We start from the raw sequence: 19226 nt of genomic DNA, 5'->3' as shown, positions 1-19226 counted from the left end.
AGATGCCCCTAACATTTTTTTTTTAGCCATACATGCCCTTGAGTTAATGGAAAATATTGGAGGGCATATTTGTTCATTTTCGCAAACATTAGGGGCATATTTGAGCCTTTGAAATTCCTGAATATTACGGCACAAATAGTTCTCAGATTTTTTTGTAGTGCACTTTATGCTAGCCAATAATTTATTGCAACTGCATTTTGAAATTTCACACTTATCGTACAACCCCTCACTTTTTCTCTCTTATTCTTTCACTTGTTTATGAAATGTCGGAAGCTTCGAGTTCTTCAAATAGCTGTGGAAGGGTTTGTGGATGTGGAGTTGTGGAAGAGTTTGTGGACGTAGAGTTACTGCACTCCATCTCACTTATGGACTTCAAATAATTCTACTAAATTTCGGTTATGCGTGAAATTCACGAAAGAGCCAAACCACATTGAATGTTATGTAAGAAATTGTATAAATGCTTAAAATGTGATACTCTTTCTATTATTATTATCAAAATTTTGAGCGCCGCGGGAGACATTTTTTCATGTGTCATAAGTCTAATATAAGTTATCTCCTTTTTTATGTTTATGTTTTATTACGGTAATTGTTGCATCCATTATTGTGTAGATATTGGGATTCAGAACACAAAAAATATCCAGAAAGAACAATAAATTGAAAAATAAAAATAGTATTATCATTAGTAAAAAAAATCTTTTGAAAAGGAAAAATGATGCTCTTGTTGTGAAAACAGTCTTTAAAAGATGTTTGTAATTGCATCTGCTCTTTTAGTTGTATAATTTTGATGTAATACAATGGTGGATGGATTGTAATTACAAATGTTTTTTTTTATGTTTTGGAATGCAATGATATTTTGTGCCATAACATTCAGGAATTTCAAAGGCTCAAATATGCCCCTAACGTTTGCGAAACTGAACAAATATGCCCTCCAATATTTTCCGCTAACTCAAGGGCATGTATGGCAAAAAAAAAAAACGTTAGGGGCATCTTTGCACCAACCTTTTAACGACGGGCAAATGTGTAAAATTTCGCAAAGGTTAGGGGCATATTTGAGCCTTTGCCAATTAATCTATTTAGCTTATTTTTTCTATATTTACATAGGTGTACACGCAGTCTTGACCAAAGTTTGCGAGTGCCATGGCACTCCCTCCCATACACATAGATCCACCTTTGTTTGTGAGGTAGTAATTGTGCGATGATGGTCAGAGGTGATTGTTGATACGCGGAGGTGGTTGAGGCGATTGGTAGAGATGAGTAGCAGTGGAGGTGGCAGGCATTGGTATTGATCACAGGTAATGGAGTCATGGAGTTTATTATAGTGGTATCTAACGATAGGGGTGGTTGATGGTGATGGTTGTACAGTGATAGTTGATTGTAGAGGTTGATGGTGAATGCTAATGATGGAGGTGGTTGGTAATGAAGGTGAATAACAATTGTGATTTTTGTGATAGTAGCTAGTAGTATAGGTGACTGATCGCAACATAAAAAAAAAGATAATTTGGGAGGTTAAAAGTACAATTTGTGGGGGTTAGTTATTTTCTGACAGCAAATAGTAGAGGTTTGTAACTCGTAAATAGCATTTTTAACCTCCACAATTTTTTTTTTTTTGAAGTGATGATTGGCAATAATGAATATATGGTGGGGATCGGTGTTGGTGGTTGTATGATATAGCGGCAACATAACATATGTAGTAGTGATAAAATGTTGATGAATATATACATTAACAACTTCTAAAAATTCTTCGCAAGGTCGGAATAAAGCAGGCTTACGTAGAGCAAATAAGTGATTGCAAAATGAAAAAAAAGAGAGTATAATTAACACGTTATTGACCTATTCAAATTCAGACATTCATGGAGTGAAACTTAATGGGGCCTTAGGAAAGTAAATTTCCAAACTGTCACACTTATCCTCAACTAGTCAGCTTTTTACTCACTTCGTCCCATATTAGTGGTCCACATTATTATAAATATTCATCCAAAAATATTTGTTCATTTATAAAATTAAGATAGAATTAGTTAAATTTTTCTTATTTTGCCCTTTAACATTTATTGTTTTTTAAAGTAATCATATTGATTAGAGTGCAATTAATTCGAGAGAGATAATGATAATATAGTAAAAATATATTTTTATTTATAAGTTCTTAAAAAGAGAAAGTAAAACAAGTAACGGAGGGAGTAATGATAACATCTACTTCAAGAGTTGAAGTGGAAATATTAAATTTCAACTATGCACCTAAAAAACTAACAGCAACTTAAAAAGAAATTAAGAACTTTTTTGAATGTGATCAAAGGCTTGCTAATTTAGATACCAAAGTATTTTAACTTTAACCCTCGTACGAAAACAATAATGGAGCAATAGTTAGATGGTCTAGTTCTAGTACAAACATTTAGGAGGATGCGGTAGAAGTTAAATAAAATCTGTGAGCCCCCAGTATTAATCACGGGAGAGGAAAGTTGGTCACCTAACCGCAGAGGGTGAAAAACATTTTCACCTCTCAATTTTGCATTAAAACTCAAACTTTCCCTCAACTTGAACAATAGATATTCTCCCTTTTATTCTATGCAATGTCTATTTTACTCTTGACATTTTCAATCCTTCATCTATATAATATCTTTTTATATTATATAAAATTTATTCCCGATTGTCAATATATAAACGAGTTTTGGTTGTTATTAATGAAATATTTTAAATTATAATTTAAAATTCATTTATAATATACATAGATAATCTTTTAGGAAGTTGTTATAGAATATACCTTTACTTTTTAATAATTATTTTTGTATACCCGCATTAAAAGATATTTATAAAGTTATTATTATATGTTATTTTTACTTGTATAAATAGATATCAGAGTTTTAATTATTAATAATAATAATAAAAAAAAATTCTCATTTATTTCATTATAGAACAACATTAAGCTATATACTTAATTAGTATTTCTTACTTTTCTTTTTCCGTCTCGAAAGTAATATTTATTTTTTTATAAGAAATTTGTTACATAGATTAAAGAGAAAAAAATCACGATTTTAAAGAAGTAAAAGTAAAATAAATAAGTTGATAATATAAGAATAAAATAAAAAATTTTAAAAGTTAATTAAAATAAAGAAGGGAGAATCACTGTTATTCAAAGTTGAGGAGATTTAATTTTTAAAGCAAAATTGAGGTTGAACCAGCAAAGTTGAGGTTGACCCAACCGCAAATGCAGCAGCAAGTATTAATGGAAAGAGGGAACAGTAGGTGCGACCTTACCAAGACATTGCAGGCCTTAATTGAGGGACCCCCACAAGCACATTGTCTATCTTAGATGTATTCCAAGTACACAACATATCTCATTTCAAGAGCACAGCTGAAGTGAAGCAAATTAAACCATCATTCTTGAATATACAATGGAATCTCCGAAACTTTTCTTGCTTTTCATTCTTGTCATCTTATTGACTTTTAGCAAGAATGCAATTATTATCAAAGCACAAGCTGATGACCGGTTAGAGTTTGTGAGTGAAGATATTGAGTTGCCAATGGCCATGTCTTTATACGAAGACCAAGAGGATGACACACAACTAGATGGGATGGAAATGAATGGGAGATCTCTGTTGTGGCACAGAGTATTCAAATTCAAGTACTACATTTCTTATGGAGCTTTGTCAGCAAACAGAATCCCTTGCCCACCGCGCTCAGGCAGATCATATTACACTCATCACTGCTTCAGTGCAACAGGTCCAGCTCACCCTTACACTAGAGGTTGCTCTGCTATTACTCGTTGCCGTAGATGAACAAATTACCTTATGTTTCTATTTATTGTTTGGGATCTATATATGTTGTCCATTGCATTTTCAGTTTATGTACTTATCTCTGTGATAGCTTGGGACTTGGGAGCTAGCTAGCTTCTTTGCGCTAGATCTACTACTTATCGACTGATGTTTGGTGCTCTCAGACGGCATTATTTCTTTGTTTAGACAAAAGTTTCAATTTACTCACGTTATGTGTGTGTTTATCGAGCTCCTATACCTTCACTTTAATTTCCCCTTACTATCCATAGATAACTTTGTTTAGCAAAGATTTAACTTAGGGTCGTTTGGTTTATGCTATAAGCTGGGTTATCCCAGCACTAATTTTTATATCATGTTTGGTATAAGGTATAAATTAGTGCTGGGATAAATTTATATCTTGTACCAAACATGGTATAAAAATTAGTGTTGGGATAACCCAGCTTATACCTTCTTAACCCACTTATACTGAGATTATTTTATATCATCTTTTAGATGGTATAAAATAATCTCAATAGATGGGATAAATTAGTCCCGCGACTAATAAGTCCTTAAACCAAACGACCCCTTATAGTAGTAGTATAGTACTGTGTTTTAACTTGAAGCAGGTAACTAATTTCACCTTCCACTAGTTACAGACTTACGGTTACCTTTTAGTTTTTTATTTTTATTTTTATTTTTTATAAAAATTATGTGTATCTTCATATAATTGTTACTCGAAATGTACTTTTCAGCTAAGAGTACATATTTGGTGTGACACAGTAATAGTAAAGTGTAGAAAAGTGATTTTTCTATTACCAAATTTTAAAAAATGACTCTGTTATTTGCCTTATGGGTCGAGCTTGTCGCACGGGGCTTGCCTAGTGCCGCTTACCTCTCATGTGTAGTTTGCGAGTTATTGCATAAGAGCTGGGTTTACCCCGTGCGCACCCGAAGGATAGCGGCTGCAGGTTCCCATGTCATAAAAAAAAAATGACTTTGTTATACAATTTCCAAAAAGGGCAGACTGGTGCAACAAACTCCTGCTATGCACGGGATCAGGAGAAGGGCCGGATCACAAGGATCTATTGTTATACAATTTCCAATAAACATAAAATTGTTATAAATGTCATAACGTGGAGATTCATTTTTTTGTCCCGCGATTCCTCTACATTATTTCAATGACTCCTACTACGTTCAAAGGATCGATGTACATACTCATGAATGCCTTTGATATTAACTAACTTGTGCCTTTAAATGGAGCAGTGTTTATTACATATAAATCAATGAGCATAGTCCTATCTCTCTGGAGTAATATTTTTGCCAATTGTCTTTGTTGTTGTTCTTGTTGATTTATGTGAAATCTTAAAGCAACCAAGTAGGAAATTTAATCTTATGTTTACGTTAACCATAGAATATAAAGCAATAGAGCTAAGAAAGCGAGTCAAGAAGAAGAATAATGGTGTAGTAGTTTCAGTAATAAAGCAAGAGGAAATAAAGGTGGTGGAAGGCGCTCTGGGTCGGCCCAAGAAGAGCTAAAATGGATTGGATTGAGCCTTTCTCATTTATTTAGAAGTTCTAGGTGGGCCTCAAATTCATTTTTTTGCGCGGACTGTCCTTTTGGGGTGGTCTTTAAATTTTGTCCCTCAAATTGGTAGTTTTAAATTTTTGCCTAATACTCCGAGGTTCTGGGTTCAAACTCAAACTCACTAAAAAAAATAAAAAAAATTTGCAAGATAGAGGTTTGGATTCGCAAGGAAAAATTTTGACTTCAAAACTCTGCCTTAAGGCAGAATTTTGCCTGAAGGCAGAGTTTTGTCCAAACTTTGCCATGCGAATCCAAACCCTACCATGCGATTTTTTTAAAAAAATTTTGACTTTGCGAGGGTTCAAATCCGAAATCAAGAGATTTTTAGCGAAGGTCAAAAATTAAAGACCATCCCCAGCGAAGGCCAATCCTGAAAATTGTCCCCTCAAATTCTCAATTGGCCCAAAATGAAAAGCTTACTTTAAAGCCCAACCAAACCTCGTTAGTAACCTACCTGGTCAATGAGGACCCAATGGAGCAGTCAACTCCAAAGAACTTCAAGTCAAGCTCTGAGGTGGAAGTCAAAATTATACAAAGTTCTAAAAGCAGTAGCTGTTTATTTATTCCTTCTGTTTCAACTTTGTATAATCTTTGCTCATCCAGCGTCAACCTCGTTCAGTTTTACTTTGAAAATCTATCTAGTTGGTTATTTACTAGAAGCAAAATTTAAATATTCAGAATTTTGCCGATAGAAGCAAAAAAATATCAGGAGGTGCAGAACTTAAAAGTCTCAATAAAAAATCAACTGATTAAACTATCGAAAAGTAAAAAATAGGATAACTATAAGAGAATAGAGATACAATTATCAAATTGCTTACGGTATCGCTCTCTAGATCTTTTAGCAAAATAGTGCCCGCTGAAATTGCTAGAGAGTCGCACATATGTGAACGCCTTTTTAGTTGACGTTGACCCTTCCAGATTTGGTTTACAGGAAACTACAATAAACACGTATCATATTAAAAAGGGGCTGTCAATATTGGGGTAAGAGTGCCCTAAAATTGATCTTTTATTTTATTCGTACCTTATTGACCAGTGGGTTTCCAGCGTCAAATGTAATCTAGCACAATCTAGATAAAATCAACTTTTCTTAAAATTTATCTCTAAAAATCTTTATGAGTGATTTGATTTCCTTGAGGAAGCACAATCAATACAGGGCTCCCAGTCCATGTGACTTCAACATGGGGACGGCTAGCACAACTTTATATTCGGCGAACTGACCCTTTTTGGTGTATGTACATTGTGGGAATAGTTTTTGTCGCACCCAAGATATGTATAAATCATTAAATCAAACCACTGATGATTTCTCTTTTGAGCCACATGCTAAACCTAAAAGCATTACTTCTATGTTCTAATTTATCTAATGGCGTTTTGATTGGTAAAAAGTTTACAAAAGAAAAAGCAAATTTTTACTTATGGTCCAACATAACCCGTAGAAATTTATATGATCAAAAATTATTCATTAAGGTAAATTATTTTTAAGTATAAAATAATTTCATTCTTAAAAAGAAAAAAAATTATCACATAAAATGAGATGAAGCAGACTCATTAATCTCTTCTTCTTTTTTTTGGGTTCTTTTCTATTTTGGTAAGCAGTGACGTATGATGATGGTTAAGTTTAGAAAGATTCTCAATTGAGGTTGTTACCTAAGAACTATATACTTTCTCAATCTTAGAAAAGAAATTGAGAATGATGGTAATATTAGCGTATTTGATCGCGCTTCGTGCGGTCAGTAAAAAATTAAAATATTATTGAATATTAATATAATGCTTTCATAAAAGAAAATTAATCTTTCTTAATCAAAAATATTTTCATGACTTTATCATCTTTTGATGATCCTGCTAACATCCTATATAAAATTCTGACAAAACAAATACGTAAGAAACATCCTAAGATTAAATATGGAATAAACCATTTAATTTGTATATGAGAACGTGAATAAAATATACAAAAAATTTTAAAAATACAAAAACGCAATAAGATAATGTAAAAATCTAGTTACTATATACCTGAAATATTATTTGTTTGTTTCCTTCATGCTCTTAGTTTCTTATTATTTTGTTTCTTAGTATAAATTGTTGGACACTTCCGTTTAATAACATTTTTCATGCCTCTAAAATGCCTCCTAATACAGTTTTCTCTTCCTTTCCTTATTACTTCTTGTGTTATATATCTATACTTTTTTTTCTCCTATTTCTATTTCAGCAATCAACACCCCTAACCATGTCCCTAAATCACAAATTGTCTCAAAACCTATAACTCAAATTGATATCAATTAATTGGGAGAGGGAGAGAGATAGAGGAGAGAGGTGATCTAAACTCTAACTTAGTAAAAATGATAACTTGTTATTGCGTGTTAAACTACTATGACAGTATAAAAAAGCTTTATGTTGTCTCTGAATATAATTTAGATCCTTTTTTTCTTCTTCTAATAATAACATAAGGATAAAATAACAAAATATTTCATATCTTTCTATACTCACCACAGGAATACGTTGATATTAGTGCATAAGTATGCTACAAACTTGGCTCAAAAACATATTTTCAAAAGTTTTTGTAAAGCACGTTGCAAGATGATGTCATTCATGAGTTATATTTAACTACAAAAAGACATCTTCACATCGTCCAAATGTATATCTTTCACGGATTGTCCTTCACAAACTATTGACATGATTCGAAGCGGTTCTTTTATAAAAATATGGCCATGTAATTGTAACACAAAATGAGCAGGTATTGTAAACATCCTGACATTTCACATTTTAAACGTGATGAGTTATATATGACATCTCGGGAAGGGCATGTAAGCAACAATTTAGGAACATGCAATTAAATATTAAGGAAAAACTGATTATTATTTTTTTGCCAATTAAATATTAAATATAGATTAGACATCTTTTTTTTAGGGGTTAATAAAACCAACATAGTAACGTTACAACAAAAGTACTGCAAACAGTACACTGCCCAATTTGTTTGGCTGCCTGCAATTTTGAAAGCTCCGTTGTTTCTTACTCGGGGAAAATTAAAGAAACCAAAGTTTAGAAAGGAAATGAGATATCTTGGCCTCTTAAAATTTGAATAGAAGAAAATAACTTTTTCAAATCTGTTATGTGTAAAAAATGAAGATCTCTTTTTAAAGGGTCATAAAACTTAAAAAAATAATTTAAAGGACTAAAAAATCATTTCTCCGGCCTATTTAGGCTTCAGGGAGTCTTCATGCACCTTCAAATCTCCTATCAGTTCACTTGTGATTTTTCAATATATGTTCCCTTACCCACCCCAAAAGGTGTCGTAAATTTAACATGTGATATGTGAGGGAGGCATGGAATTTAGTCAATATTCAATCAAATACAATTCTACTCTTTCACTAGAATTTGGATGCGACTTTTAACTTTATTAGCTCAAATAAGTTACGAAACACAAATATAATTGAGGGGATTTAGCGCCACTGTGTTTCCCCACGTGTTTGCGAGATATTACTTTTGGTTTTGTACGCAACGTTTTTGTCTCTCCATCCTTTATATTTCTCAAATTTAACATTAAAATGGATGTCCCATCATCCATGTTCTAATTTTTTTTTCCTAATAGCTTGAATAGCAAATGAATTTTGGATAATGGATGCTTGAAGTAGGAATATGTAAAGTTTGGTTGGCCCAGAATAGTGTAAGCGGCTGTAGGTGATAAAGTAGGTCCATGCTCCTTTAACTATGGCATAAAACACTCCATGTTCCCAAATACTGTTATATTTGGATTAATCTCGATTTATATTTTTAACTTTATCCGCATGATTTACCTACTATGCTCTATGAATGAGAAAGGAAAATTCCCCCAAAGATTACTACAGACATTCCTATTTTTTAAAGAAAACGAAATGAACCTGTGCCTTGGGTCGTCTAAATTAGAAAAACCAGGCCAATATGAATTCGATAAGTAAACCAAAAGGCTAACAAATCTGGTTTATCCACAAAAGAAAATATGTGTAGTTTCCCTCATTTTTGGTAACTGGTAAGGCATCAAAATGAGGCTTTTTTCATGTGACTTCAACACCACTTGCAACCGACAATGAGAGGCAAGACGAGAAGCTTTGCCCAAAATCAGGTGTTTTTGCCGGTGCGTCGCATAGCTCAGAATGTTTCTAGCATCTTTTTCATAAGTTTTATATATATATATAAAGATTATTTATACAAGTAACATCATTTAACTTATGATTACAAAATTAATTTTATTTCTATTGAGTATTCAATTAATGTGATAACTTTTTCAAGTTATTAGCGAAATAGGTTGTTTCTAATATAGAATTCCCATGTGGTGAACGTGGTAGTACCAAGTAACTCCACATGAAACATAGCTGTGATATCGTGTGTCCATACTCCATAAATAACTTATTCACATTTCGACAGTTATCCTATTTGGTAAAGAATGGGTTCTTTGTTTTTCTTTTCATAGATATATGCGATACATTTTGAATTTTACTTTAGTTTAACTAATTTTAATGGTTTCGAAAAATGCGAAGAAATTGGGATACTAAGTGTGAACCTTGAATTATACTAAGTTGCATAAGATTGAGCATGAGCATACTATTTGTTGCATAAGATTGAGCATGAGCATACTATTTTTCATTCACAAGTTGTGCTACTCTATTATTCACTATGGAAATCATGTGAAAAGCCCTTTGACCAAATGTGATCTATCATTTATCTAATTATAACTCCTAATTCACTAGCTTGTTACATCAAGTGTGAACAAAATCTTGTACCTCTGTCTGTATGCATTTACCAGTAATACTTAATTAGCAATGATTAGCTACTCCGTCCGTTGGTTACCTTTTAAAATGGGGAAATTTCATAAATATACAATTTGGTCATTTACATTACAAAAAAATTGTCCAAAGCTTTAACCCATATACAATATTATAAACCATATACTCATATACAATGTTATACAATATTATAGCCCATATATCCGTATACACCCATATACAATATTATAACTCATATACACATGCGACCAGTCATCCCTGGAGATCACGCCGAAACAACACCAACCACCATATTTATACACCTATATACATAAACACCAAAACGGCACTCGCCGGCATTCACGGAGGTCGCCGGAAAAACGCAAATCTGGTCCGACCTGTACAATTAACATTTAAACAAAAACAAAAAGTCACCGGTGACGGCATTAAAAAGAGAATCCAGTCAGATATGTAACAATATAGATCTGATCGGAGATGTCTTGCTTCGCCGGAGTTAGACCGGAACAATACAGATCTGGCCGAAGATGGCTTGCTTTGTCAGAGTTAGACCGGTGATAGCGTTAAAAAGTGAATCCAATCAGATCGTTGGGTGTTGTTTGGCCGGAGCCATGGAATGTGCCAAAGATAGCTAAGTTGCAACTAGTGGTAGCTCATTATTTGAGAAAGTAAATAGAAAGAAGAACAGATACTGTGACTTTTGGACTCACCTACTAGCCGCAATGCGTGTGCTAAAATTATATATATATATATATATAAACTAGACAGCCTATGTCCGTGCTGTGCACGGGCCCAACACTTTAGATTGTAGTGCATTTATGTGTATGTAGTTGTTTTTTAATAGTGATAATATATATATATTATGTTCAAAACACGATTAATATAACATTGTAGTTTGTGCTCCGTATCTAAAATTTTATTATATTAATGTTTGCTATGAACACAAAATCGGCAAATTTATTAATATTTTTTAAAAGAAAAGACTTGTTTAAAAGGAAATTATTTTCTTCTCTTTGAGATAAAACAATAGCAATATTTAAGCATCAGTTGATACTTTCAATTTTAATTCGATTAGTTTAAAAGTGTAAAAAACTTATTATTTTTTATCAAATTTTGATTTGGACAATTCTAATTCAAATTATTAAATTAATTTTACATGTTTAAAACGAAACAAAGTAGAAATTGATTTTTTATTTAAACAAAGAAATACTATTTTTTAATTTTTAGTAAATATTTTCGGTTTAGCTCATTTTACTTGTTATGTTGTCTTTTACATGGTTTTTTAAGAAAACGTCGATTAGAATTATAATTTGACTAATTTACCTTATTCATTATTTGATCTGCATTTGATATATTTTTTTTACGACATTAATTTCTTTTCACATTTATCAGAGTAAGAATAAAAATAAAAATAGTAATTAAATTCTATCTTATTTTAAAATATAAATATTTTAAGTATATTTATTTTAGTAAACATAACAAATAAATGACATGGCGGAATAGCAAATACAACAGTTTAATATTTAGATTAGATCTTAGACTAATATTAAAAAAGAAAGAAAATTGTATGGTTAGACTACTTAACCTTTTGAAGAAAAGCAATTTCATGGATTGACACGCACGTGGTAATGAATTCATCATTATTGACTTAATGAGATACATTGGAAATTACATGAATACTGTTTGATTTTTTAATAGGGGGTGCACTTTTTTTTTTTGACATTATTAATTTGCACTATTTTTATGCATATATATATATATATATATATATACACTATGTTCAAAACACGATTAATATAACATTGTAGTTTGTACTCCGTATCTAAAACTTTATTATATTAGTGTTTACTACGAAGACAAAGTCTACAATTTTTTTTTTGACATTATTTATTTTTAATATGGGGTTCACTTTTTTTTTTTTTTTGATATTACTTTATTTTGTTAATATGAGGTCTACCTTTTTCTACCGTGAGTTTTGAGATGCTGGGATCTACTTTTTTTTTTATATTGCTTGATGTCGTTTAGTATGGGGTCCACCCTTTATGGGGTGCACTTTTTTTTTTTGAACATTATTAGTTTGTACTATTTTTATGCATATAATATATATACATATACTATGATCAAAATACGATTAATATAACATTGTAGTTTGTGCTCCGTATCTAAAACTTTATTATATTAGTGTTTGCTACGAATATAAAGTCTGCACTTTTTTTTTTAACATTATATTTTTTTTAATATGGGTTTTTTCTTTTTTATATTGCTTGATTTTGATAATATGGGGTCCATTTTTTTTTCCCCATGAGTTTGGAGATAGTGAGTTCCATTTTTTTTCTTCCTTTTTTTTTATTGCTCGGTGTTATTTAGTATGCCCCCCCCCCCCTTTTTTTTTAACGGACGACGAAGCATGGGTCTAAACCAATACTTTATATAGTTTTTTTTTTTATATTGCTTGGTGTTGTTTAGTATGGGGCCCACCCTTTTGGACATTATTAGTTTGCACTATTTTTATGCATATAATATATATACCATGTTTAAAACACGATTAATATAACATTATAGTTCGTGCTCCGTATCTAAAACTTTATTATATTAGTGTTTGCTATGAATACAAAGTCTACACTTTTTTTTGACATTGTTTGTTTTTTTAATATGGGATTCACTTTTTTTTTTTTTTATATTGTTTGATTTTGTCAATATGGGATACTATGTTCAAAACACGATTACTATAACATTGCAGTTTGTGCTCCGTATCTAAAACTTTATCATATTAGTGTTTGCTACGAATACAAAGTCTGCACTCTTTTTTGTGACATTGTTTGTTTTTTTAATATAGGATTCACTTTTTTTTATATTGCTCGATTTTGTTAATATGGAGTCCACCTTTTTTTTTCCCGTGAGTTTGGAGATGGTGGGTTTCACTTTATTTACTTTTTTTTTTTAAATATTGGTTGGTGTTTAATATGAGGACCACACTTTTTTTTTTAAATGCTTAATTGGTTGGTGTTTTTTTGAATTTTTTAATATTGGTTGGTGTTTAATATGGGACCACACTTTTTTTTTAAGTATTTTAATTATGTTGTTGTACAATAATTTCATTTGCTCCCACTAATGGGTTGATACGCATGTGGCAATAAATCCATCATTATTGATTTAATTGTTTGATTTTCTAGGCACTTTTGTATTTTAAGTATGTTGTTGTACAATAATTCCATTTGCTCCCTCTAATGGGTTGATACGTATGTGGCAATGAATCCATTAGGCTATATAGGCCCACAAATTTGTTTTTTCAAAAATTGAAAAACGGATATATATATATATATATATATATATATATATATATATATATATATATATATATATATATATATATATATATATATATATATAACTATTTTAAGTATGTTGCTGTACAATAATTTCATTTGCTCGCACTAATGAGTTGATACGCATGTGGTAATAAATCCATCATTATTGATTTAATTGTTTGATTTTCTAAGCATTTTTGTATTTTAAGTATGTTGTTGTACAATAATTTCATTTGCTCCCTCTAATGGGTTGATACGCATGTGGCCATGAATCCATCATTATTGATTTAATTGTTTGATTTTCTAAGCACTTTTTTTTTAACATTGTTTATTTTTTTATTATGGGATTCACTTTTTTTTTTTTAACATTGCTTGATTTTGTTAATATAGGATCTATTTTTTTTTCCCGTGAGTTTGGATGTGGGTTCCAGTTTTTTTTTTTTTTATTACTGGTTGGTGTTTAATACGGGACCCATAATTTTTTTTAAAATATTAGTAGTTGTTTAAAATATGTAGGCCCACATTTTTAAAAAAAAATATTAGTAGTTGTTTAAAATATGTGGGCCCACAATTTTTTTGGGCCCACAAACGGACGACGAAAAAGTGCCCAAACCCCCCTTTCTATATAGTAGTAATATATAAGTATTTCAAGTATGTTGTTGTACAATAATTTCATTTGCTCCCACTAATGGGTTGATACGCATGTGGCAATGAATCCGTCATTATTGATTTAATTGTTTGATTTCTAAGCACTTTTTTTTTTATAACATTGTTTGTTTTTTAATATGGGATTCACCTTTTTTTTTTTAATATTGCTTGATTTTGTTAATATGGGGTCCACTTTTTTTTTCCCGTGAGTTTGGATGTGGTGGGTTCCACTTTTTTTTTTCTTCTCTTTTTTTTTTTTTAATACTGGTTGGTGTTTAATATGGAGGCCAATTTTTTTTTAAAAAAATATTAGTTGTTGTTTTTTAATATATATGGGCCCATAATTTTTTAACTTGGAATGACGACCAAAAAGGAGCCGGTTGGACGACGAAAAAGGTGCCCAACCGGCGCTTCTAAATAGTTAGAAATGATCATTCAATTCTCTAGTTAAAGATTTTGGTCCTGATCTGATTGAGACCTCTTTGGTTCTGTTTCATTTTGTTGATTGGAATGTTTAAAATGTCATGGTGAATGTTCATGCTATGGGGCAGGATTACTGCTCAATTAAATAACTAGAAATAAAGTAGTCATTTCGAATGAGAAAAGAAGTTCCATTCACCTCAACAACCACGTTTCTGAAATTCTTGCACCAAGTAATAAGCAGATATTAATTATTTTTTTTTATACACCAGTAACTTGTAAAATTGATAAATTGATCAACACAGCAGTTGGGAATATACCAATATATAATTTTAATGTTACCTCAAATTTCTTGAAATTTAACCTGAAAGGTCATAGTTTTACTATCACTATGCTAGGAGTATTTATTAACCTAGAAAATCAGGGCACGTTTCTAAAAATAAAAATAATGAACGGTGTTAAACAGCCAAATTAGGTAGAAATATCTTTTGCACAATCACGTGCTCTTTTTATTTTAATTTAATAATATTATATTTTGCACACCTTGCAAAATTAAATACGCACATGTCTTCATCATCACTTGTGTAATCATTAATTAATTCATTCATTCAGTAAAGCCATCAAATATGAATTTTGAAAAAGAAAAAAAAAAATCCCCCACACTCTATATGCTATATATAGAAGTCCGCTGCGTGAAACAGAATTCATTGCAAGTTCTCTTCTTATTTTCCCTAAAAAGAAGAACCTAACATTACCAAAATTTTCAGCGCAAATAATCTCCGTTAAATAACAACATGGATTGGATTAGAGGTGAAACAGTAGGTCATGGAAGCTTTGGCAAAGTCAGTTTTGCAATACCCAGAAAACAGAGCACTCTGTTTTCTCCATCGATGGTGGTTAAGTCTTGTTCCGCTTCCTGCTCAGCTACTCTGATAAACGAGAAGCTAATCTTGGATGAGCTTAAGGGTTGTCCACAAGTAATCATTTGCCTTGGTGACAGCTACACATACGAAAATGGCGAAAAGTTGTACAATGTCTTATTGGAATATGCCTCTGGGGGTGCTTTGTCCGATAAGTTAAAGAATTCCGGTGATCATAGGTTGCCGGAATTTGAAGTTAGGAAATACACTAAAGCCTTACTCAGAGGATTACACTCTGTTCACAAGAGTGGCTATGTTCACTGCGATATTAAGCTTCAGAACATTCTTTTAGGCGAAAATGGTCAAGTCAAAATTGCTGATTTTGGATTGGCAAAGAGATCCGAATCCACAAAAGATGATAAATTGCGATGTGAATTGAGGGGTACTCCCCTTAATATGTCGCCTGAAATGGTAACGGCAGGTGAACAGGACGCTCCATCAGATATCTGGGCACTTGGGTGTGTAGTTGCCGAAATGGCAACAGGTACTCCAGTGTGGAGATGTTCAGATATGACAAAATTGTTGATGACAATTGGAGTTGGTGATCAATTGCCTGATTGTCCTGACAATTTGTCCGAAGAAGGAAAAGATTTTCTAGGCAAGTGCTTTGTGAGGGACCCAAAAAAGAGATGGACAGCTGAGATGCTTCTAAAACATCCATTTGTCGCTGATCAAGATTATGATGATGACACTGTTACATTGACTTGCGAGAGTGGAAACCCCTCAACATCTCCTAGGTGCCCATTTGATTTTCCAGATTGGGTATCTGATGACTTTGCTGAATCATCAGTAACATGTTCAATTACATCTCTGCCATCGCCGGCGTTTCAAGAATTGATGAACTTGAGTGACGGGTCATGGTCCACATCGCCGGCGGAGAGGTTGCGGGGATTAGTCAGTGAACGTACACCTGAATCTAAATGGTCTGCTGGTGATGGGTGGGTCAGCGTTAGATAATGTCAATATTTTAGATAGCAGCTTTGATTTTTTTTTTTCTCTAATTTCTTTCACTTTAGTGATTAGGATAGGGCAATTTATTCAATTCTTTTGTACATAGAGAACAGATACATCGTGGACGAAATTAGGTGATGAATTTCTGTATGATGACGAGGGATTTGTACAGTTAAAGAGTATCTTGTTTCTCCAATTGTTATATTTTCCTCCCTAAAATAAATTAATTCTGTTCATTCAGATATTTAAATTGTTTCTTATTTGATTACCTTTTTGTACCAAATATTACAGAACTACTTTCCCTTTTTTAACCATTGTACTTTTTAACTCATATTCCTTTTGGTAGAGGGGAGTAGTACTAAGTAATCAAATTGAGAATGCCAAAGGAAGAAGACTAGCGCTTTGTAATTTGTAGGTTAATAAAAGTTACTTAGAAGAATAAAAATGGAGGATGAGACAGTTATAAAACAGAATTAGGATTTGGTTGACCCTGAATAGTGAATGTTTCTGTCCGAAATAGACCGGTACTGCAGGTTCACCTCCTTTAACAAAGGGATAAACACTCTCCTATTCGTAATAACTGCGTCATTTGGTAATAATTGGCTTAGTGTCCAGTGTCCACTAGTATTGTTGCACGTCTGTGTGTTGAGATAGTTTTTTTTTTACCCGGTACGAGGTCGCCACAGTCGTCTTTTCGGGAAGTTGGAAATTTGAAGTTTCGTGGCTCTGTATCGATCATTCCATGCACCTTCTTATTAGTTGTCGTTTTACATTTTAGTATAGTATATGTCATATTCCTACCCCTCCAACAAGTGTTCCAATTATAACATATAATATGTGAGAGAGGAACGTAAATTGAATCAAATACAAGGAATCAGGATGCATGCATGAATCCTAATCTTTTACTATACTATATTTACCTTTTCTCATTCTTAGCAGACTTGGTAATTGACCAACCTTTTTGGTTATCATGAAGAGTTGATTAAGATGACTCTACATACGCATGCTTATCCATTTAAGTTGAACACCAATTATCGACATAACAAATACTCCCTCCAAAATAAAAAATACAAATAAAAGAATGGTTGTGATTTGGAGGGATTACACAATTAATAATCAAATATTATAAAACTTTAAAAAAGGATCGATGTTAAAAATATTTACAACAGGTTTTTATAAAATCGTAGTTCAACCTTAAAAAGTTAGTTTTATAAATAATAATAGTGCCGCGTGAAATATAGGAATACCTTAGGACACTAGCCACTGGCTAGTTCCATCCCAGTTTATTAGGCTTTTCAATTTTAAGTCCATCCAAAAAAGGGGACACTTGTATATTTAAAAATAATTAACTTTTTACATGTCATTTATCATTTATATTTTAAGTCCATCCAAAAAAGGGGACACTTGTATATTTAAAAATAATTAACTTTGTACATGTCATTTATCATTTATGAGAAGTTTTTATAATAACACAAAGGGTATGACATATTTAAAGCTTCAATTTTGAAAAGTTTTATAGCATAATATTAAAGATTATTTAAACTCATATTTTTTAATAATATTTATAGTGACACAAATATTAAAATACGTTTTGGACAACATATTGTAAAAATCTTAAAAAAAAATTAGGATTCTGTATAGAATTTACGTAAGTTGAAATTAAACGGTGGAAGTAATACCTTTCAAATAAGAAACGTAGCACCTCCAGCAATCTAGGCATTTTGGCTAATACTGGGGTTTGGTAGCTACTGGTAGCACGTGTTTTATTTGAGATGATTTTGGACTCTGAACGCGGTCACATCGTTGTCTACTTGGAAATTTCATGGCCGTAGACAATTTTGATGTTAGTTGGTAGGGAAAAAGAAACCAAAGTTCCATACTTTCCATGCACCTTCCATTCAGCTTACATGTGATGTTTGGTCTTTAATATATCTACCCCGCTCACCAATCCCAGATGTGCTTATTTTAACACGTGGTATGTGAATGAGGCAGGAAATTTTAGTCAAATAGTGAATCAAATACTAGGAAATGTGCATGAACGCACTGCTCTTTAACTATTAATTACCTGCAATACTTCGATTTTGAAAGCCTGAGTTCAATCAGTTACAGCGAATCCCTTCAATAAGCATATAATATATGATATATAACTGATGAAGTCCAAGATTGGTTGCAATTTGAAGTAGTACTATTTTGCCTGGTCAACAGCAGCCGTGATCATCACTTGGTTTTATTAGGATATACTAGATGACCTATGCCCACCAATTTGAAGTAGTACTATTTTGCCGGGTCAACAGCAGCCGTGATCATCACTTGGTTTTATTAGGATATACTGGATGACCTATGCCCGTGCGCAACACTTCGGATTATAGTGTATCTATGTGTATGTAGTTATCTTTGAATAGTTTGTGCTTTGTATCTAAAAATTTATTATATTAATGTTTGCTACGAATACAAAATCCGAAAATTTATTAATATTTTTTAAAAGAAAAGAGTTGTTTAAAAAGAAACCATTTTCCTCTTTTTGAAATAAAATAATAGCAATATTTAAGCATCAGTTGATACTTTCAATTATAATTTGATTAATTTAAAAGTGTAAAATACTTATTATTTTTTATCAAATTTGGATTTGGATAATTCTAATTCAAATTATTAAATTACCTTTACATGTTTAAAACGAAACAAAGTAGAAATTGATTTTCTATTTAAAAGAATGTAAATATTCTCGCTTTAGCTCATTTGACTTAATGAGATACTTTGAAATTACATGAATATTGTTTGATTTTTTAATATGGAGTGCATCTTTTTTTGGACATTATTAATTTGCACTATTATTTTGCACATATATATATATATATATATATATATATATATATATATATACACCCACTATGTTCAAA

At 31.8% G+C, this 19226-nt stretch overlaps 2 protein-coding genes across 2 annotated transcripts; both read left to right on the top strand.

The window, feature by feature from the left end:
- Positions 1 to 3191: 3191 nt before the first annotated feature.
- On the top strand, positions 3192 to 3989 carry LOC132622134 (protein RALF-like 34). Its single transcript, XM_060336674.1, has one exon. It carries the CDS (start codon positions 3387 to 3389, stop codon positions 3768 to 3770), a length of 384 nt encoding a protein of 127 aa, XP_060192657.1. The 5' UTR covers positions 3192 to 3386; the 3' UTR covers positions 3771 to 3989.
- Positions 3990 to 15141: 11152 nt separating this feature from the next.
- On the top strand, positions 15142 to 16525 carry LOC132621909 (mitogen-activated protein kinase kinase kinase 20-like). Its single transcript, XM_060336384.1, has one exon. The coding sequence runs from the start codon at positions 15253 to 15255 to the stop codon at positions 16333 to 16335; it is 1083 nt and encodes a 360-aa protein (XP_060192367.1). The 5' UTR covers positions 15142 to 15252; the 3' UTR covers positions 16336 to 16525.
- The last annotated feature ends 2701 nt before the right edge of the window (positions 16526 to 19226 follow it).

Source organism: Lycium barbarum, chromosome 12 (genome assembly GCF_019175385.1).
Source record: "Lycium barbarum isolate Lr01 chromosome 12, ASM1917538v2, whole genome shotgun sequence".
NCBI classification, from domain to species: Eukaryota; Viridiplantae; Streptophyta; class Magnoliopsida; order Solanales; family Solanaceae; genus Lycium; species Lycium barbarum.
Note: the sequence above shows the minus strand (reverse complement) of the source record. Positions and strands in the feature narration are given on the sequence as shown.

What these genes read in the sequence shown, in the direction of transcription:
- LOC132622134 (XM_060336674.1), top strand. Translation starts at nt 3,387, where the DNA reads ATGGAATCTCCGAAACTTTTCTTGCTTTTCATTCTTGTCATCTTATTG.
- LOC132621909 (XM_060336384.1), top strand. Translation starts at nt 15,253, where the DNA reads ATGGATTGGATTAGAGGTGAAACAGTAGGTCATGGAAGCTTTGGCAAA.